The 22,439-nt window shown below is 45.7% G+C and overlaps 2 protein-coding genes across 2 annotated transcripts; both read left to right on the top strand.

Annotated features, from left to right (window-relative positions):
- Nucleotides 1–38: 38 nt before the first annotated feature.
- Nucleotides 39–16,411, top strand: hsc70 (heat shock cognate 70). Its single transcript, XM_066719297.1, has 9 exons — nt 39–186; nt 2,063–2,268; nt 8,920–9,125; nt 11,898–12,050; nt 13,030–13,585; nt 13,776–13,978; nt 14,255–14,453; nt 14,747–14,979; nt 15,689–16,411. The coding sequence occupies exons 2-9, from the start codon at nt 2,064–2,066 to the stop codon at nt 15,884–15,886; spliced, it is 1,953 nt and encodes a 650-aa protein (XP_066575394.1). The 5' UTR covers nt 39–186; nt 2,063; the 3' UTR covers nt 15,887–16,411.
- A 2,011-nt stretch (nt 16,412–18,422) lies between these two features.
- LOC136764916 (chymotrypsin-like protease CTRL-1) lies at nt 18,423–22,204 on the top strand. Its single transcript, XM_066719296.1, has 7 exons — nt 18,423–18,556; nt 18,889–18,992; nt 19,583–19,662; nt 20,095–20,176; nt 20,656–20,830; nt 21,098–21,225; nt 21,514–22,204. The coding sequence occupies exons 1-7, from the start codon at nt 18,511–18,513 to the stop codon at nt 21,673–21,675; spliced, it is 777 nt and encodes a 258-aa protein (XP_066575393.1). The 5' UTR covers nt 18,423–18,510; the 3' UTR covers nt 21,676–22,204.
- The last annotated feature ends 235 nt before the right edge of the window (nt 22,205–22,439 follow it).

The raw sequence follows: 22,439 nt of genomic DNA, 5'->3' as shown, positions 1-22,439 counted from the left end.
ACTTTCTCTCTCCCTGTCATCTGACTGGGCGTCTCCTGCTGCCTGGGACCTTGTATAAAAACACACAGAGGCTGTCTGCCGGCCACTCACGCTCGCAGCACCCGTCTCCAGCCCCCCCTTGAAAGAAGCACAGACACAGCAACGCTTCGTTCTTAAGTGAGGTTTTGATCTCTGACCAAGCGAAAGGTAAAACAATGAGAAAAGAAAAAAGGAAAGATAATGCAAAAAATTTAAAGGCAGGGGGAAAATAACTACATTTATGCTGGGGAGTGCATGTGGTTTGTACTGGACTGCAGTTTTGCTTATTTGTATTTATTCCAATGTATAGCTCTTTCTTGGGGTTTGATCGGTTGCTCAGTTGCTTTACTGATCAGAAACCAGTTTGGATGTCAGTCTTCTTCCTCTTCTTCTTCTAGGAAGCACTGGGATGGGGGGGTGGGGTTGTTCTTGCTGGCTCGGAACTGTACTGGTGTGAGTTGACTCCATATAAACACAATCCAGGAAGAGAGACGATTGCCAAAAAATTGTTAAAAGTTTTTTCATTATTATTATTATTATTGTTATTATTATTGTTATTATTATTTTCTGGCCTTGATTTTAAGCCTGGCTCCACTTTTGCTGGATACATTTAGCTTGTTTCTCTATTAATTTCTCTGGGGTTTTCCTACACTGGGCCCTTTTAAGTCATTTGAAAAGGTACTGTACTGCTGCAACTGGACTGGACTGTTGCTGAGGCACACTGACTGGACTGGACTGGACTGGACTGCTGCAGAGTCACTGACTGGACTGGACTGGACTGCTGCAGAGGCACTGGACTGGACTGGACTAGACTGGACTGGACTGCTGCAGAATCAATGACTGGACTGGTCTGGACTGCTGCAGAGGCACTGACTAGACTGGACTGGACTGCTGCAGAGTCACTGACTGGACTGGACTGGACTGGACTGCTGCAGAGTCACTGACTGGGCTGGACTGGACTGGACTGCTGCAGAGTGACTGACTGAACTTGACTAAACTGGACTGCTGCAGAATCAATGACTGGACTGGTCTGGACTGCTGCAGAGGCACTGACTAGACTGGACTGGACTGCTGCAGAGTCACTGACTGGACTGGACTGGACTGGACTGCTGCAGAGGCACTGACTGGACTGGACTGCACTGCTGCAGAGTCACTGACTGGACTGGACTGAACTGGACTGCTGCAGAGTCACTGACTAGACTGGACTGGACTGCTGCAGAGGCACTGACTGGACTGGACTGCACTGCTGCAGAGTCACTGACTGGACTGGACTGGGCTGGAACTGACTTAAACTATATTGATATAATATATATATATATATATATATATATATATATATATATAAAATGACCATGTTGATTCTTCATAGGGTATTCATAAGACACAGGAGAAGGGTAGGTCTGAGTCTTTCCCACTGCACACAGTTAATGTCAGAGTCTGGCTGAGCTCAGTTTCCTATTTAGGGGCCGATGACTGGACACTGGAGCTCGAATGGCTGACTTAATTCTCTGAGTGTGGCTCTATAATTAGTACATCTGCACACTGTGGAATAGTACTGACTGTCTCTGATACCAGGAGCCAGTGTAGAAATACAATTAAAAATGAGTGGGTGTGTAAGGAAGTAAATAGGTTTTTCCTTGAGTGCTGAGGCGCTCCTTTCTGAAGCTGTTAGCACCATTCTTGATGCCAGAAGAATTCAGCTCCATCCAGGACAGTTTCATAACACTGCTTGTGGGTCTGAAAACTGTGTTTGTTATTGGACTGTGCAAGACCAAACACGCCCACCAAATCCTGACTGACGAAGACACTGACTGACTGACAGACTGACACACTGACTGATAAGCTCTCTGATGGACTGATACACTGACAGACTGACTGAGACATTGACTGACTGATGGAATGACGGACTGACACATTCATTGACTGATGGACTGATACACTGACTGACTGACTGACACACTGGCTGAATGATTGACCCACACACCTCCTGACTCTGACACCCTGCTCCCTCTGTATCTGCACCCCCACTCCCTTCTCCCTGCAGGATGTCAAAGGGGCCAGCAGTGGGCATTGACCTGGGTACCACCTACTCCTGTGTGGGCATCTTCCAACATGGCAAGGTGGAGATCATCGCCAACGACCAGGGCAACCGCACCACACCCAGTTATGTGGCCTTCACCGACACCGAGCGGCTGATCGGAGACGCTGCCAAGAACCAGGTGGCCATGAACCCCACCAACACTGTCTTTGGTAAGGGCAGAAAAGGGTTACCCCCCTCCTTTTGGGGACTATGGTGACGGCCTCCACGGCCATGACACCCCCCTGCTACTGTCAATGCCACCCGCTGTGAGAACCCGATGATGTGCAGGCATAGTATGAGTTGGGCAGTGGCCAAGAAACAAACACAAACAATAACATGAACATCTGAAAAAGACCAAGTTTAGTCTCTCTCTCGTTTCAGGCTTCAGATTAGTGACAGACAATTTTTTCATCCAATCATTGTGGCCAGATCTGTTTTCAGTATTGCTGCCCTCTCCGTCATGGCTTTAAATTGTTCGGCGGCAGTGCTTTTGTTTTTTCATTGCTCTGAATTAGTTTCTTTGTTTATTTTAGTTGTTTGCACCACCGTAGTGTTGGCAATCATTACTCTTACAAGCACAGCTAATGACACTCGGTGTGTGGTAGTGTAAACTACCCTGTAGTGTGGTAACTGTACTAGCTACATCACGGTATTTCAGGTGGTATGTCTTCAGGTCGTAGGTTAACAATGCTATAGTTGGCTGTAGGTACACTCAACAGGCATCTGCTACTGGATTCACCAATTTCAGCAAAACAACATCTAATAAGAGAGAGTGAGTCGAGAGGTTTAAGAAGTAGCTTTAATTTTCAGGGCAACGTCCTTAACAAGCACAGCCCTGCGTTCAGTCTCTGTGCTACTATCCCGCAGGAACCGGGGCACCCATATAGATCTCCCTGCCCCCTGTCACCGTCTGCTCTTGCACAGAGCCAAATTTTCACCCCAGAAATTACAAGTTCCCCCAACAATCCACAACAGTCAGGAAAATTGTTCCAGTTTGCTACACTACCACTCCCACACCCACTTAGTCCCCTAATTCCCTCATCCTGATCTGGAACTGTCTCTACCTGGAGGGAGGGACCAAAGAAGCTAGCCATTGCAGCTGGGGCCCGGAGGTTGTGTGAACAAGGGCCAAGGATCAGAGCTCCTGTGGGCAGTGATCCCCATCCACTCATTTGGGCAGCAGCTCTAAGCCCAGCTCCACTAACAATAATAAGGCTGGCAAAGCTCTCCTTCCACACACCTCTGGCTGCTTGGGTGTTGCAGTATTTGGCAACTCCCCTGCTGCCCTCTTGGCTTTCCAGGGAATCCTGACAGGACACTTTCCTCACTTCGGGCTGGTCTACTACTTTGCAGCTTCTGCCTCCCCTATGATTGAGCTCGTTGGGGTCTGTACGTGTGCATCCTGCTGCATCTCCCGCTATTGTTGCAGAGCAGGGCCCCATCCACGGACACGTCTCGTTCTGCATGACCACCCTCTGCCACCCGGGGGTTCGTCCCTTCCCCCTCTGCTCGAACCAGAAGTGGATAAGTTCTAGTATCTCTTTTTCTCTTGACTCGGGGAAGTCCAATAGGACTGCATCCCAGAGTTTGTGGAAGTTCTCCTCATCAGTTTGCTTGAGCCCTTGATATGTCTTGTCAAACCCTAACCTCCACCACCCCACTCACAGAACTGACTCACAGACACACAAGCACTGCAGCCCCTCCATTCTCCACAGTCCAGAAACATCCCAGATCGCTACAGTATCTTAGAATACAGTGTAACATATTGCTACTTGTCCAGATATGTATGTTAATATCTGTATTTGTTTAGGGACAAAGGGAGTGATAGGATCATTGTTTTAATTTCAACGGATTAAAAAACATGAAGGCTCTCCAGTACCATCGCTGCTGCTCAATTTCCGATACTTAAGGTACACTTAAGGCCACCAGATGGTGCTGTTGTAATTTGGCGTAGTTATTATGATTGTAGTTGTAATTTGTATTTTGTTTTTGTTTATTATCAGACACATTTATCCAGAGTAACTTACACTTCACACAAGAAACACATGAAAGTAATACAAAAGTGCAGTAATACAATCAGAACACAATACAACAAGCACACAGTACAACAGACTAACAGCTCAGTCCTAGGTGTGTTCTACGGAGGGGTAGACAGAGGAAAAGTCACAGTGAAAGTGTTAATATTTCATAAGTATGCAGAAGCATAAAGAAGCATAGTTTAAAGGGGAACTGCAACACTACCCTGGCCAATAAACCAAGCGTTCGATGATATAATACAATTACATAGGCTACAAGACATCTGACCCAGGATATGTTCCATCTTAAAGAAATTCAAATTTGTGTTTTCTCCGTATGTTGACAGTATCCAGTTGTGGCTGCTGGGTTTCATAACGAGGTTATGTAAACATATGTGACGTAGTTACAGCCCTAGGCTCTGCCTCAGGCTAGCATTTTGTTGCTACAGCATGCTTACAAAACACTACTATTTGAATAAAAAAGATCTATTGTTGATGTAAGCGCTTAATTTGGCAGTTTGATGCAAGTGGCAGCAAGACGTGTGTGCCATGGAGTGTGCTTGTTTTATTGTTATTATTTTATTATTATCTATATAATGCTTAGATAATGTTCAGAGCTGTGTACACACACACACACACACACAATGTCAGAAGAGTATTTGATATATATGTATGTGCACATTCCTATACCTGCTAACACACAACATTGCCACAACATTGTAGCAATGAAATATAATTAATGTTGCTACAACGTTGCTACAAATGCATTGAAGGGCACGTGAAGGTGCCAGGACACGCATGCGATAATCCGGCTGTCAGATTGGACAGGTTATTGATAATATAGGGAAAGGTTGTGGTGGAGCCTATTATTTAAACACCTTGAATCGATTCCTGCTGCTTTAGACAGGTCTGCCTCTCTTTTGGTAAATAATGCCATTTCACAGGTACAGCAGGAAGATATGGCAATAATAATAATAATAATAATAATAATAATAATAATAATAATTATTATTATTATTATTATTATTATTATGCTTTTACTTAGATTTTTTAATTTTCAGACTCTACATGTTGATTGCCTACAGGTCTTACACGTACTAGTACAGCTGTCAAGTGTCAACCAGACAACCAGCCTCACCACATCCTTCTTGGCAGGGAGATTGTAACTGAGCTGTCTGCTAAAGAGAAAATGGCACCTGCATGTTCATTTTTGGTGTTCAAAAATCAAGATTTTCCTAAATATATCTTCACTTCAGACTATTTGCGACATTTCCATATTTAAAACAATATATACAGCTAACACAATTAAGATATAGAAATTTGTGGTGCGGTTCCCCTTTCATTAAGTGCAGAATGGCCCCACACTGTCAGCCGTTGCAGTGAACTCGACTGCCTGTTATACACTCACCTAAAGGATTATTAGGAACACCTGTTCAATTTCTCATTAATGCAATTATCTAACCAACCAATCACATGGCAATTGCTTCAATGCATTTAGGGGTGTGGTCCTGGTCAAGACAATCTCCTGAACTCCAAACTGAATGTCTGAATGGGAAAGAAAGGTGATTTAAGCAATTTTGAGCGTGGCATGGTTGTTGGTGCCAGACGGGCCGGTCTGAGTATTTCACAATCTGTTCAGTTACTGGGATTTTCACGCACAACCATTTCTAGGGTTTACAAAGAATGGTGTGAAAAGGGAAAAACATCCAGTATGCGGCAGTCCTGTGGGCGAAAATGCCTTGTTGATGCTAGAGGTCAGAGGAGAATGGGCCAACTGATTCAAGCTGATAGAAGAGCAACTTTGACTGAACTAACCACTCGTTACAACCGAGGTATGCAGCAAAGCATTTGTGAAGCCACAACACGTACAACCTTGAGGCGGATGGGCTACAACAGCAGAAGACCCCACCGGGTACCACTCATCTCCACTACAAATAGGAAAAAGAGGCTACAATTTGCACAAGCTCACCAAAATTGGACAGTTGAAGACTGGAAAAATGTTGCCTGGTCTGATGAGTCTCGATTTCTGTTGAGACATTCAGATGGTAGAGTCAGAATTTGGCGTAAACAGAATGAGAACATGGATCCATCATGCCTTGTTACCACTGTGCAGGCTGGTGGTGGTGGTGTAATGGTGTGGGGGATGTTTTCTTGGCACACTTTAGGCCCCTTAGTGCCAATTGGGCATCGTTTAAATGCCACGGCCTACCTGAGCATTGTTTCTGACCATGTCCATCCCTTTATGACCACCATGTACCCATCCTCTGATGGCTACTTCCAGCAGGATAATGCACCATGTCACAAAGGTTGAATCATTTCAAATTGGTTTCTTGAACATGACAATGAGTTCACTGTACTAAACTGGCCCCCACAGTCACCAGATCTCAACCCAATAGAGCATCTTTGGGATGTGGTGGAACGGGAGCTTCGTGCCCTGGATGTGCATCCCACAAATCTCCATCAACTGCAAGATGCTATCCTATCAATATGGGCCAACATTTCTAAAGAATGCTTTCAGCACCTTGTTGAATCAATACCACATAGAATTAAGGCAATTCTGAAGGCGAAAGGGGGTCAAACACAGTATTAGTATGGTGTTCCTAATAATCCTTTAGGTGAGTGTATGTCTAATCAGACTCAAATGATTTAAGATTAATAGTAAATATTAAAGTCATAAGTGTCTGTATCTATTCTATCCCTATATTGTTATACATTTTCAACTAACTATACAGTGGGGGAAAAAAGTATTTGATCCCCTGCTGATTTTGTATGTTTGCCCACTGACAAAGAAATGATCAGTCTATAATTTTAATGGTAGGTGTATTTTAACAGTGAGAGACAGAATAACAACAACAAAATCCAGAAAAATGCATTTCAAAAAAGTTATACATTGATTTGCATGTTAATGAGGGAAATAAGTATTTGACCCCTTTGACTTGACTAGTGGCAAAACCCTTGTTGGCAATCACAGAGGTCAGACGTTTCTTGTTGTTGGCCACCAGGTTTGCACACATCTCAGGAAGGATTTTGTCCCACTCCTCTTAGCAGATCCTCTCCAAGTCATTAAGGTTTCGAGGCTGACGTTTGGCAACTCGAACCTTCAGCTCCCTCCACAGATTTTCTTTGGGATTAAGGTCTGGAGACTGGCTAGGCCACAGGACCTTAATGTGCTTCTTCTTGAGCCACTCCTTTGTTGCCTTGGCTGTTTGTTTTGTGTCATTATCATGCTGGAATACTCATCCGCGACCCATTTTCAATGCCCTGGCTGAGGGAAGGAGGTTCTCACCCAAGATTTGACGGTACATGGCCCCGTCCATCGTCCCTTTGATGCGGTGCAGTTGTCCTGTCCCCTTAGCAGAAAAACACCCCCATAGCATAATGTTTCCACCTCCATGTTTGACGGTGGGGATGGTGTTCTTGGGGTCATTCCTCCTCCTCCAAACACGGCGAGTTGAGTTGATGCCAAAGAGCTCGATTTTGGTCTCATCTGACCACAACACTTTCACCCAGTTCTCCTCTGAATCATTCAGATGTTGGCAAACTTCAGACGGGCCTGTACATGTGCTTTCTTGAGCAGGGGGACCTTGCGGGCGCTGCAGTCCTTCATGGCATAGTGTGTTACCAATTGTTTTCTTGGTGACTATGGTCCCAGCTGCCTTGAGATCATTAACAAGATCCTCACGTGTAGTTCTGGGCTGATGCCTCACCGTTCTCATAATCATTGAAACTCCACGAGGTGAGATCTTGCATGGAGCTCCAGACCGAGGGAGACTGACAGTTATTTTGTGTTTGTTCCATTTGCGAATAATCGCACCAAGTGTTGTCACCTTTTCACCAAGCTGCTTGGCGATGGTCTTGTAGCCCATTCCAGCCTTGTGTAGGTCTACAATCTTGTCCCTGACATCCTTGGACAGCTCTTTGGTCTTGGCCATGGTGGAGAGTTTGGAATCTGATTGATTGATTGCTTCTGTGGACAGGTGTCTTTTATACAGGTAACGAGCTGAGATTAGGAGTACTCCCTTTAAGAGAGTGGTCCTAATCTCAGCTCGTTACCTGTATAAAAGACACCTGGGAGCCAGAAATCTTGCTGATTGATAGGGGATGAAATACTTATTTCCCTCATTAACATGCAAATCAATTTATAACTTTTTTGAAATGCGGTTTTCTAGATTTTTTGTTGTTATTCTGTCTCTCAGTGTTAAAATACACCTACCATTAAAATTATAGACTGATCATTTCTTTGTCAGTGGGCAAACGTACAAAATCAGCAGGGGATCAAATATTTTTTTCCCTCACTGTATGTGCGGTTTGAATCTCTCTGCTTGGGATTTGCTCAGCACCACAGCCATTCCACTCAGTAGAGCGATAAGCTCCCTACGTCAAAGACCAGGTCTCCCAACCCAAGAGGCGCAACACTATACTGATTTACAGAGGGCTTAGTCACTTGTATTGAGCTCAAATACCCGATGAGCTCCGTTACATATATGCTATATATGCCATATGTCCTTTGTCACTCTCCCTCCCCCTCTTACTCCTCCCTCTCTACCTCCCCCCTTCCACTCATCACCCCACCCTTGTATTGCTCCTCCCCTCTCCTTCCCCCTACCTGTTCATCTGCTCTCCCTCTCATCACCCCTCTCCCGTCACCTCTCCTCACCCTATCCACTCATTATCTCTCCCTCATTACTCCCCCCCTTTATCTCCTTTCCTTCTTCTTGCCACTCCTCCTCTTCCTCCTCTCTCCATTACCCCCTACCACTGCCTTGCTTCTCGTCCTTCTTTGCTGCCCCCCCCACCCCCTTCCAGATGCAAAGCGTCTGATTGGCCGGCGCTTTGATGACCAGGTAGTGCAGTCGGACATGAAGCACTGGCCCTTCAAGGTGATCAATGATAGTGGGAGGCCCAAGATGCAGGTGGAGTACAAGGGGGAGATGAAGACGTTTTACCCCGAGGAGGTGTCCTCCATGGTCCTCACCAAGATGAAGGAGATCTCCGAGGCCTACCTTGGCAAGGTGAGCCTGCCATTCAGAATCAGAATGGGGCTGAATGTGGGGCTCCTCTGGGGGCGAGGGGTGCTGCTGCAGGGTACAGTACACTTCCCAGCATGCAAAGCTTCTATTTCGCTCTCTTGGAATCTTGCCAGCTCATGCGCTTGTGGTCTCTTGGTGCATTTTGCTGGAGAGCAGTGTTTCCCAACATTGGTCCTGGAGGACCCCCTACCCTACTGAGCTCTCAATGACTTAATGGAACCCTTAACTGAACTAATTAACTAATTTCCTAAATCAGAGCCTTTAAATTATGTTAAACAGTAGGCATTTTATGTTAAGTACAGAATTGTATAAAGAACTTATTAAAGAACCAACTATTTTATTGCTGATTGTTACTTCAATTAAGGTTAAATTAAGTAATAAAGAGCACGGTTGGAACAAAAACCAGCAGGGTAGGGGGTCCTCCAGGACCAGGGTTGGTGACCCCTGCTGTAGAGCATCAGTGTCTGAGACACAGCAGTTACTACATTGTCTATCACTTTCTGCCTCTTCCTCTCTCTCTATGTCTCTCAATCTCTGTCCTCTCCTCTCCCACTGCCTCTCTCCCTTTCTCTCTCTTTCTCAATTCAAATTCAGATTCAAAGTGCTTTATTGGCATAACCAGAGTAAGTATGGTCGAAACAAATGGTAACATTATGAACAAGAACATTATCTGTGAAATATGGAGTTGCATAATTAATAAAATTGATCTAATTCGTCATTTTAATATATGATTAGAAAAGTACATAATTTCAGTACCTATCGATAGCTGTCAGGAGCAACTATTATTTATGTATGTATTTAGGTACATCTGTCTGTTTGTCTGTATGTATTTATGTATGTCTGTATATAAGTGTATTAACAGATGCCCGTAACCATGGCAACTAACAGTTGGCACAGGAAACATTTTTCAAAGAATTACAAAATACAGTGAATAGAATCAATGCAAAATACAGTATGATAAGCACACATCCTGATTCAAATACAGGAAATACAAAACCATAGGATATAAACATTTAACTGATTCAATTGATAATGGAGCTTATCTTATTCCATGACATAAGTGAGCAAATCTATTTCTTCTTCCTTGCTCACTCCGATATCCCTTAAAGGGAGGTAAGACTTGTCAGTGATGTTTTAATTGCCAAAAATATATTTTGGCTTCCCCTTTTATTTTAAGGCATGCGCTGATTGCAGTAAGAGGCTGATTACTGATCTTGTATAAAACACTTTCTTGTGTTCAGTTGAGACCTTATCTGTCAATGTCTGTTTATTAAGAGTAAACCCCTTAATTTTAATATACACGCACACCACAGCACAACACAGCACAACACAGCACAAAACAACACAACACAGCAAAACACAACACATCACAGCACAGCAAACCACAGTGCAACAAAGCCCAACATGGCACAACACACCACAGCACAGGACAGCAAACCACAACACAGCGCAACACAGGACAACACAGCACATAATAGCACAGCACAGCACACCATAGCACAGCACACCACAGCACAATATAACACAGTGCAACACAGTGCAGCACAGCACAACACAGTGCAATACAGCACAGTAAACCACAGCACAGCACAACATTGCACAACACAACACAGTACAGCAAACCACAGCATAAACAAATACAGATCAACACAATACCGAACAACATAACAAAACACAGAACACAGCACATCACAGTGCAATACAGCACAGCAAACCACAGCACAACGCACCACTAAACAGCAAACAAAACACAGAACAACACAACACAACAGAGCAAAACACAATATAACACAGCACAACACAACACAACACAGCATAACACATCAGACCGCAACACAGCACAGCACAGCACAGCACGGCACTGCACAGCACAATCACACATCCTGTGTCAAAGGTGGGAGTGCAAAACAGTTTGCACATTTTGGTGAGAATATGCTTGTGACCAAGAAAAACCCACAAAAACAATATTCATATAAATATAGAGATAGAGTCATATTTACTCATTATGGTGTTTCTTTATCTTTTTCATCTGCAGTTGTGTATGTTGCACAAATGTCAGTAATTAACAGATTGCTGTGTGGGAGTGTGTGTGAAAGAGAGAGGTGGGTGATAGAGAGATAAAGAGAGAGGTGGGTGATAGAGAGATAAAGAGAGAGCGAGCAACAAAAGTCAGGGGAACACCTCTTCCTGCAGATGTGGTGAGAGATCAAAGGCCATGCTGTTGTGCCATGAAGGCGTGCGGGGGGTGGGGGTGATGTGGTTGCGGAGATCCGCTGCAGTCAGCGATGCTGCGGTCTTGTGCAGGCAGACAGAGCAACAGAGAGACAGAGGGACAGAGAGAAAGTGTGGGACAGAGATGCTACGAAAGAGAGATGGATGGAGGGGGATGGAGACAAAGAGAAAGAGTGACAATGAGGCAGAGGAGCAGGGAGACAGAGAGACACAGGGACAGTTGGTGAAAGAAATAGGGACAGAGAAAAGAGACACAGGAAAAAAAACAGCCAGAGAGAGAGGGACACAGGGAGACAGGGACACAGAGAGACAGATAGGAAGGGACAGAGAGAGAGAGGGACACAGAGAGACAGGGACACAGACAGACAGGGCTGCCCAGTGTACACAGAAAATACAATTGTGCCCTAAACACCCTTCTTTGTGTGCTGTGTTGTGTGTGTTGTGTTCTGTCGTGCCGTGCCGTGTCTTGTCATGTAGTGTTCTGTCGTGTCGTGATGAGCTATGTTGTTTTTGCTCGCTCAGACGGTGACGAACGCTGTGATCACAGTGCCAGCCTACTTCAACGACTCACAGCGCCAGGCCACCAAAGATGCGGGCACCATCGCTGGGCTCAACGTGCTGCGTATAATCAATGAGCCCACGGCCGCTGCCATTGCCTACGGGTTGGACAAGAAGGTACGTCTGGCCTCCGATCTCTGACCTCCGACCCTGGAACCCCCAAGTACTAACTTCAAGCATTCTAACATTGAAAAATACCAGCATGCACTGTGCTGTAACACTGTACTGTAATTCGCTGTACTGCACCATGATACACTGTAGCGTTGTACACAAAACAACAAAACAACACATTTAACATGCAGTTAAATATAGTACAAAGTCCCTACAATATCCATATCACACTATACTATACTGCACTGTATTGCTCTGCATGGCAGTGAACTATACTCCCCCCACACACACACATAAACACATGCACCACAGACATGCCCTCCATGTGTATTTTCTGAGAATATTGTGTTGGACAGGATGTGTTGCATCAGTGTGGCTAAAATGGACACAAGACAGAGAGACAGAGCACCTGGATTGACTGCCTCCATCTACCTCTCTCCTTCTCTCTTTCTCACCATCTCCCTCTCTCTCTCTCTCTCCATTTCTGTTTTACTCTCTCTCCTGGTGCAGTTCAAATCCACTGTAAATCCCAGTCTGTATGTCCCTCTGTGTCTGTCAGTCCCTGTCTCTGCCCCTTAGGTTTCACTGTAGCATCCAGTCATCTGGTCAGTCAGTGCTCCTCAACTGACCACCTCCTCCATACCTCTCCTCCCTGCTCTCCCTCTCCTCTCTCTCCCTCTGCTCTCCCTCTTTCTCTCTCACCACTCTCTGTCTCTTTCGATTCCTTCCATCTCCTCTCTGTCACTCTCACTCACCCTTTCATCTTTTCTCTCCCCCTCTTTCCCACCCCCAATCCCTCAATCTCTTTCCCAGTCCATCTCCTCCCTTCCTCTCCCATTTCCTATCTCTCTCTATCTCCCACCTCTCTGCTTTTCCCCCCTCCCTCTCCCCACCATCTCCTGCTCCCTCCCGTCCTCACCTCCCACTCACCCTTCTCCCTCTCTCTCTCTTTCCCATCTCCTCCATCCCTCCCTCCCCCGCGCAGGTGGGGGGTGAGCGCAATGTCCTGATCTTCGACCTGGGAGGGGGAACCTTCGACGTGTCTGTGCTTACCATCGAGGATGGCATCTTCGAAGTCAAGTCCACTGCCGGGGACACCCACTTGGGCGGCGAGGACTTCGACAACCGCATGGTCAACCACTTTGTCGGGGAGTTCAAGCGCAAGTTCAAGAAGGACATCACTGACAACAAAAGGGCCGTGCGTCGCCTGCGCACCGCCTGCGAGCGAGCCAAGCGCACCCTGTCCTCCAGCACGCAGGCCAGCATCGAGATTGACTCCCTGTACGAGGGCGCCGACTTCTACACCTCCATTACGCGGGCCCGCTTCGAGGAGCTCAATGCCGACCTCTTCCGGGGCACACTGGAGCCCGTGGAGAAGGCCCTGAGGGATGCCAAGCTGGACAAGGCCCAGATCCACGACATTGTGCTGGTAGGAGGTTCCACCCGCATCCCCAAGATCCAAAAGCTGCTGCAGGACTTCTTCAATGGTCGAGACCTGAACAAGAGCATTAACCCTGATGAGGCCGTGGCCTACGGGGCTGGTGAGTGAGGCAGGAGGGCGGGGGGGAGAGGGGGTGGATTGGAGGAGAGGAGGAGAGGAGGTTGGGACAAGGTAGGCTTGTAATGGAGTTGGGTTGATTAAGGTTTTTAAGATATTCTCTCTCCACTTCTCCCCCTCCCCTCTCTCCTCTCTCCTCTCTCCCTCCTTCTCTCCTCTCCCCCATCCCTCAGCGGTCCAGGCGGCGATCCTGGCAGGAGACAAGTCTGAGAATGTGCAGGACCTGCTGCTGCTGGATGTCACCCCTCTGTCCCTGGGCATTGAGACGGCTGGCGGGGTGATGACCAACCTGATCAAAAGGAATACCACCATCCCCACCAAGCAGACGCAGACGTTCACCACCTACTCCGATAACCAGCCAGGCGTGCTCATACAGGTGAATTGGATGGGCGGGACATGTATTTTTGAGTATGTATCTTTGATCTGCTGTCTGTCTGTTTATCGGTCTGTCTTTCTGTCTTTGTCAATGTGACTATTTGTCTCTGATCTTGGGTCCGGCTGTCTGTGTCTCTCACTATCTGTCTATCTGTCTTTGACAATTAACTGGTATGTTTCCTTCCCTCTCTCTCTCCTTCACCCTCCTCCTCTTTCTCTCTCTCTCACCACCTCCTCTCTCTTTATCTCTCTCTGTCTTTCTCCCTGTGTGTGTCAGGTATTTGAAGGAGAGAGGGCCATGACAAAAGATAACAACCTGCTGGGGAAGTTTGAGCTGACGGGTATTCCCCCCGCCCCCCGGGGGGTCCCCCAGATCGAGGTGACTTTTGACATCGATGCCAACGGCATCCTCAACGTGTCGGCTGTGGACAAGAGCACTGGCAAAGAAAACAAGATAACCATCACTAACGACAAAGGTACGAGTGTATCTCTGCTTGTCTGTGTGTTTGTCTCTGTTTCTCTGTCTCTGTCTCTATGTGTGTCTGTCCTTTCTCAATTCAATTTAATTCAAATTAATAAGACTTTATTCGGCACAACTGAGTCCTGTGAGTGCCCCTGCAGCGGCAGGCAGCTCTGGTGCTCAGGAACAGGGCGATGGGGAACAAGTCACACAGTCATTCTGCATTTAGATATTTGACATATATCGACAAACATTATTACTCATGCTATGTCTCTGTCTGCGTGTGTTTCCTGTGTTCGTGCCCCCCAGGCCGCCTGAGCAAGGAGGATATTGAGCGCATGGTTCAGGAGGCAGACCAGTACAGGACCGAAGATGAGGCCCAGAGAGAAAAAGTCACGGCCAAGAATGCCCTCGAGTCCCTAGCCTTCAACATGAAGAGTACGGTGGAGGATGACAAGCTGAAGGACAAGATCAGCCCGGAGGACAAGAAAAAGATAATTGACAAGTGCAACGAGGTCATTTCCTGGCTGGATAGGAACCAGGTACTGTTGACAATACCTGGTCCCCACTGAAACACAGACTGCTTATATTTAGTTCCTAGGGTATCTGATTTTACTGAGGTACACCTGTTTATCAACCTGGCCACTATATTTTCCAGACACCTATTTTGTTTAACTCAGAACTCTTTTCTATGATTGTGACGTTGTAGGATACAATAGTTCCCAGCATTCAGAACTACACCGGTTGACTTCTGTTTTCATTTTAACGATTAAAAGAAAGCCATATTTCACATTCCTGACTGGGGTGTTCTCAGAACACATCTGTAGAATATGATACAGCATGTAACTGACCCAAGCACAAAACCAGCAGGTGGAGCTGTAGGCTACAATAGTCAGTAGTATATGGAATTCCAAGGTTTACTTCCATTTCTATTGCCTTGTTTAAAACACAGTCACACACTGTATGAATACAGCTCCTCTTTATCCTTCTCTACTAAATGAAGGTGGCAAAAGTATCTAAATGATCCTGTAAATGCTCTCAGCTCCCAGAGGCCCCAGGCAGCTGTGGGGAATACGACTGTATTGTAATCAGAACTGTAGCGGAGGTCAGCTGGGGAAATGTGTACACTGGGGACTGTTATATCCTACAGCGGAATGCTGGGCGCACACTGCTGCTCTGTGATTGGCTGCTTCCTCCGATGGCATTCCATAAGGCTCACTCTTGTTTTGTTTTGTTTCCTACCTCCCCCAGATGGCAGAAAAGGATGAATACGAACACCAGCAAAAGGAGCTGGAGAAAGTGTGCAACCCCATCATCACCAAGCTGTACCAGGGGGCAGGTGGAGGCATGCCTGGGGGGATGCCAGGGGGCATGCCGGGGGGATACCCAGGAGGCGCCGGGGGGCAGGGGGGTTCCTCCTCAGGGCCAACCATCGAGGAGGTGGATTAAACGACAGAGAGCAGAGCAAGAGAGAGAGGTAGTTCTTCCATATTCCAGTTTTTGCAACACAAATAAAACATAATAAGCTTTATGCACCATTACAAGAATACCCTGTCCTTTGGGAGGGAGGCAGGGGTTATCTATGCAAGGATTTAATCCACAAACATACAGGCAAACAACCAGGCACAATGCAGCAGTCAGTGCTGCGCAGGTGGATCACTGCGTCGTCTTAATTTGGATAAGGAGAAATCATGACATCAGAATCATAAAACATCACAATCACAGCATAGCACTGAAAAACACGAGAGAGGGAAAGAAAGCTATACAGTCCAAGCAGTGACTCTGTTGTTCATCCCAGCTAGTCTCTATAAATTAATTTCAAGCATAACACTTTGAATGAAACTGTCTGCTACATGATTTTATAATGTTCATCATTGTCGTCATTGTTGCTGTTGTGTGTGGTGTCTCTCTCTGGCTCTGTGTGAGCTTCCTGTTTCCTCTTTTTGATCAATAAACAATCACTGGACACCATCACACTGGACTGACCTGGACTCTTATTGCAGTGAGAGTGTCTGCAGGATATTACCGATTGAATGACTGATTTACTGACCAAATGACACACAGACGGTCCAATTCGTCTGAACAAAAAGTCATGCTGTAAGAAGCTGGAGAGAGCAACTGCACCGAATGGGCACAGCAAGGTGCACCTTATATCTCTGTTCTATATACTGGAGATTGCCTGTTATATCATCATATTAATCATCGCAGTGTGATTATTATTTATTGCCTCTAATACCTGATTCTGTCAAGCATATCTCACTACAAACTTAACCCCTCATTATCCATACACAAATGATAGGGAGAAATGTACCCCCCTCAATAGATAGGTGTACAAGGAACACTCCGGCCCCGATTTAATTTGAATAATACTAAAACAGCTATAATGAAGCACTCCAGAGATGACCAGTCCTGATGATTCATCTAAAGTTTTTCTAAGGAACATACTATAACATCGAAGTTTGAAAATAAATGGGATACAGGTGAAATGTATTTCAGTCTGCCAGATTTATTTCATAGGTTGAAAATAAGTAATAGAAATTAACCTCCCCAAAGATTTTCAATCTGTACAATAAATATTTGGATTGCATACTAGAATACATTTAAAATACATGCCAATATATTTAAAATGTACCCAAAAAGGGGCAATTTTTGGCATGTGAAAAAAATAAGTGTCACACATATTAAAATATATATTTCGTCCATATGGATAATTCAACATACAATTGTACAGAGGCGTGACAGCATCCCAGCCTTGGAGCCGCTGCTATTTTTGTATACCCATCGGGAACTGCCCAGCTGCCACCCAGCTCTCCCCGTACCAAGTGGGTAAATATACCTACAGCGTGATAACACGCCGTGCACATGGAGACAACAGGTAAAGGTCACGGCTGAGGATTCTGCACATGCAGCTACATGGACACACGCACACATACGCACTCACATATAGATACACACGCATATGATGTTATTGGAGGTGGACTGGAATCTAGACTGGAGCCAGCGCTGTGGGGACTATAGTATAGTATAGTATAGGGGCCAGACTGGAGCCAGCGCTGTGGGGACTATAGTATAGTATAGTATAGGGGCCCAGACTGGAGCAGCACTGTGTGGACTATAGTATAGTATAGGGCCCAGACTGGAGCCAGCGCTGTGGGGATTATAGTATAGTATAGGGGCCCAGACTGGAGCCAGCGCTGTGGGGACTATAGTATAGTATAGGGTCCCAGACTGGAGCCAGCGCTGTGGGGACTATAGTATAGTATAGGGGCCCAGACTGGAGCCAGCGCTGTGGGGATTATAGTATAGTATAGGGGCCCAGACTGGAGCCAGCACTGTTTGGACTATAGTATAGTATAGGGGCCCAGACTGGAGCAAGCGCTGTGGGGAATATAGTATAGTATAGGGCCCAGACTGGTGCCAGCGCTGTGGGGACTATAGTATCGTATAGGGGCCAGACTGGAGCAGTGCTGTGTGGACTATAGTATAGGGGCCCAGACTGGAGCCAGCGCTGTGGGGACTATAGTATAGTATAGGGCCCAGACTGGAGCCAGCGCTGTGGGGACTATAGTATAGTATAGGGGCCCAGACTGGTGCCAGCGCTGTGGGGACTTTAGTATAGTATAGGGGCCAGACTGGAGCAGTGATGTGTGGACTATAGTATAGGGGCCCAGACTGGAGCCAGCGCTGTGGGGACTATAGTATAGTATAGGGGCCCAGACTGGTGCCAGCGCTGTGGGGACTATAGTATAGTATAGGGGCCAGACTGGAGCCAGTGCTGTGGGGACTATAGTACAGTATAGTATAGGGGCCCAGACTGGAGCCAGCTCAACATAAACTACTAGTACTATACTACTATTGATAATAATAATGTCACGCTTTCCAGTTTATCAGAGCTGGGGTCCAGGCTGCTGCTTTCCCACATCAATTACCCCAAGAGAGAGACAGAGACAGAGAGGAAGAGGGAGGGAGAAGGAGAGATAAGGAGACTGAAGTTCCAAGGTCCACACACTGGCTATAAAGACCCCTGCAGCAACCCCCAGGAATTGAGTGGAGACAGAGAGATAAACAGAAGAATGCTGTGGCTTGTGTGCTGTTTGGCCCTGGTGGGCTCTGCGTTGGGTGAGTGTGGGGGGGGGGGTAGGGGTCAGGGCTTTAGCAGGGCTGCTGCAACCATTAGGGGAACTAGTTGATCCCAGATTCATTAAATGTTAGGGTGGTGGTGAAAATATATTGTCACAGACATATAACTCTTAAGCCAGCTGAAACATTTCATTTTGGTAACATTGTGTGAGGTTGTAGTTTGGTTTCATTTTGGTTATGACAAAGATGATGTACCAGCCCGACCAACACAGTCTGTAATGTTCTCTGTTTGTGGAGCAATAACCTTGTCGGTACGTATCGCATGCGCAGGGAAATACACAATATATTGTGTTTTTTCGGTTTTCCCTCAGGTTGTGGAGTGCCCAGTATCAAGCCGGTGATCAGTGGCTATAATAAGATTGTGAATGGAGAGAATGCGGTGCCTGGGTCTTGGCCCTGGCAGGTGTCTCTGCAGGTGAGTCTGTCAGGGCAACACGACATCTTTGTCCTTTAAGAATAGTTTTTTTCATTTATCCTGTATGACACTTTTAACACAACACCTGGACTGTCACACAACAAAACAACCTACCTGGTTTTGATAGGGGAGATTATTATTATAATAATAATAATAATAATAATAATAATAATAATAATAATTATTATTATTATTATTATTATTATTATTATTATTATTATTATTATTTATTTCTTAGCAGATGCCCTTATCCATGGCGACTTACAAAATATAAGAGCAATACAGAAATGTAATACGGTATAAAATTACAGATTTCTTAGGCACTTATCTAATTTTGAAATCATAATTGTATTATGTTTCGATCTGTAATTTTATATGGTATTGCAATTCTGTAAATGCTCTTATATTTTGTAAGTTGCCATGGATAAGGGCGTCTGCTAAGAAATAAATCATAATTTGTTTCCTTCTATGGCAATTTTCTCCCCTATAAAAACCAGGGAGGTTGTTGTACTGTGTTTCAGTGAGGTTGTTGTGTTGTGTGACAATCAGTGTGTTGTGTGTGAGTCAGGGTATTGTATCATGTGTTGCAGGACTCCACTGGTTTCCATTTCTGCGGCGGATCCTTAATCAACCAGTACTGGGTGGTGACTGCAGCCCACTGCGGAGTCACGTAAGCCCCCTCCTACGGTCCGGTCCAGTTTAGACCAGTACAGTCCAGTCCTGACCAGCCCAGTACATCACAGTATGCTACAGTACAGTCTAGTCCATTATTGTACAGTAAAGTCATGAATTTCGATGTCCAGCCAAGTGTAACACAGTCCAGTCTAGTTAGGTGAATAACAGTCCAGTTCAATATAATATAGCTCTGTCCAGTGCAGTCCAGTCCAATATAAACCGTGCTATGTAGTCCAGTCCAGGCATAGTAGTGTTAAATCCAGTATATTGTAGTTAATAATCCAGTCTAGTCCAGTTCAGTCCAATCCAGTATAATACACTCCAGTCCAGTCCAGTTCAGTACAGTTCCATCCAGTCCAGTGCAGTCCAGTACACAGTCCACCCCAATATGGTGTGTTTTCTTACCTGTCTGCTCGCCCCCCCCCAGCGCTGGCCGGCACAGAGTGATCCTGGGGGAGTACGACCGCTCCTCCAACGCTGAGCAGATTCAAGTCAAGGCCATCGCCAAGGTAACCCCCCACTCCCCATGTTTTAATGATGATTTCATAATATTAATAATTATGTGAAACAAATCTTAAACTGAACAGGTTAATGAGAAGGTGATTAGAAGTTGCATAATTTTGTGTGTGTGTGTGTGTGCTTACGTGTTTGTGTGTGTGTCTCTGTAGATCTTTACCAAGATAACAGCCCCTCAACCCCAAAAATCCCCTCCCCTCCTTAGCAAGTTTCTTCATCCCCCACTTGGTACAACTGAGAGACTTTGTAAAGTTGTTCTGTGGAACTTTGGCAAAGATCAAAGATCACCCTGAGTCTTATAATGGAGATTATTAAATATTATAATTATTTCAAACGAATCTTAAACTGAACAGGTTAAAGATAAATTACTTAGAAGTTAAACAATGTCATGTGTGTGTGTGTGTGTGTGTGTGTGTGTGTGTGTGTGTGTGTGTATCTCTGTGTGTGTTTACCTGTCTGTGTGTGTTTTCAGGCCATCTCTCACCCCTACTACAACACCAACAACTTCAACAATGACATCACCCTGCTGAAGCTGTCGACCCCCGCCCAGCTCACTACCCGTGTCCAGCCGGTCTGCCTGGCCAACACCAGTCCCGCTGCTGGCACTCGGTGTGTGACCACAGGCTGGGGCCGGACTGGAATCACCTGTAAGTGTCTGTGTCAATGTGTGTGTGTCTGTGTGTGTGTGTGTGTGTGTGTGTGTGTGTGTCTGTGTCTGTGTGTGTGTGTCTGTGTCTCTGTGTCTCTGTGTGTGTGTGTCTGTGTGTCCATGTGTCTGTGTCTTTGCATGCACATGTGTGTGTGGCTGTGTCAGTGTGTGTCTTAATCATCCTCTCCCTGCCTCTCTATCTCTTTCTCTCCTTCTCCCCTTCTTTCTCCCTTTCTCTCCTCTCCTTCTCTCTCTGTCTCTGCAGCCTCTCCCCCTCGCCTCCAGCAGGTGGCGCTGCCTCTGATGACTCCAGCTGCTTGCATGCAGTACTGGGGCAACAAGATCTCTGATGTCATGATCTGTGCAGGGGCCTCCGGGGCCTCCTCCTGTCAGGTAACACACCGACACACTTCACATACACACACACTGACAAACACACCCAATCATATTAAATTAAAATATTTAAATGATGTATTTACATATTCTAACAAATATTATTGAGTAAGACATATTAGTAATAAAGGGATGCATGTTCATATGTATGTTCATATCTACACACTGATGTAAACTCGCACTCACACTGACATAGACTGTCATACACACACTCATATACACACAGAAACATACACTAATTTCACCCTCTCTCCAACTCTGCCTCTCTCTCCCTCTCTTTCTGTGCAGGGAGACTCAGGTGGCCCTCTGGTGTGCGAAAGGGGGGGTGTCTGGTACCAGGTGGGCATTGTGTCCTGGGGCACGAGCAACTGCAACATCCGCGCGCCTGCTGTGTACTCCCGTGTCTCTGCCCTGCTTCCCTGGGTCAACAGTGTGCTGGCCTCCAACTAGACACTGAGAACGTGAAACAGAGAAGGAGAAAGGGAGAGAGAGTAGAAGCCAGATTTAGTACTTGCCAGATGCACAGTCGCTGAGACACACGGTTTTAAACGAGGACTCGACAATCTCACATCGAGGGGTGGCGGCACTCTGGTCTCACCTGCAGTGCTGTTCCCTGTTACCCAGTCTGCCCACTCAATGTATCCATTGGACATGTCTGACACTGTTTCCATGTCTGTTTTTTTCATTTGACACTTGAGGAGCCATCAAAGTGTCAAGTATTGAAAGGTGCCACCCTGCCTGTAAGGTAATCTGCAGCCTGCGGAGAAAGAAATAAATCTGAATTGGCTCATATCAGCCTCAGCGCCTGTGTGACCGGGGGGCCGGGTTTGCTGACCCAAAAGCGGATGGACAGTGACAGCCCTCCGCAAGTGTGAGTTTGAGAGCCCTGATTAGCCATGCTGTCTCAGTGTCTGACTGTCGACCTTATGCTTCCTTATACACCAAAACTGCATCTGAATAAAAAGGTTAAAATCTTAAACTGCCTTTCCGTGAGTCCATCTGTGTGTGGCACAGAATAATGTATTCTTCTGGTTGTTATTATTATTATTATTATTAGGCACAAGATTCAACATTCAAGAAAAATAATACTTGCAATAGCAGGGAGATTATATATATATATATATATATATATATATATATATATATATATATATATATATATATATAATTATGATTATTATTACTATTACTATTGTTATTATTATTATTATTGT

The sequence above is a fragment of the Amia ocellicauda genome, chromosome 12, assembly GCF_036373705.1.
Source record: "Amia ocellicauda isolate fAmiCal2 chromosome 12, fAmiCal2.hap1, whole genome shotgun sequence".
Lineage (NCBI taxonomy): Eukaryota > Metazoa > Chordata > Actinopteri > Amiiformes > Amiidae > Amia > Amia ocellicauda.
Note: the sequence above shows the minus strand (reverse complement) of the source record. Positions and strands in the feature narration are given on the sequence as shown.

Bases quoted from the DNA above. Each gene is read 5' to 3' on its own strand.
- hsc70 (XM_066719297.1), top strand. From the start codon at position 2,064: ATGTCAAAGGGGCCAGCAGTGGGCATTGACCTGGGTACCACCTACTCC. The intron at 9,126-11,897 runs GTGAGCCTGCCA...TTGCTCGCTCAG, and splicing joins CCGAGGCCTACCTTGGCAAG to ACGGTGACGAACGCTGTGAT. The intron at 14,980-15,688 runs GTACTGTTGACA...TACCTCCCCCAG, and splicing joins CCTGGCTGGATAGGAACCAG to ATGGCAGAAAAGGATGAATA.
- LOC136764916 (XM_066719296.1), top strand. From the start codon at position 18,511: ATGCTGTGGCTTGTGTGCTGTTTGGCCCTGGTGGGCTCTGCGTTGG. The intron at 18,557-18,888 runs GTGAGTGTGGGG...GTTTTCCCTCAG, and splicing joins CCTGGTGGGCTCTGCGTTGG to GTTGTGGAGTGCCCAGTATC. The intron at 21,226-21,513 runs GTAACACACCGA...CTTTCTGTGCAG, and splicing joins CCGGGGCCTCCTCCTGTCAG to GGAGACTCAGGTGGCCCTCT.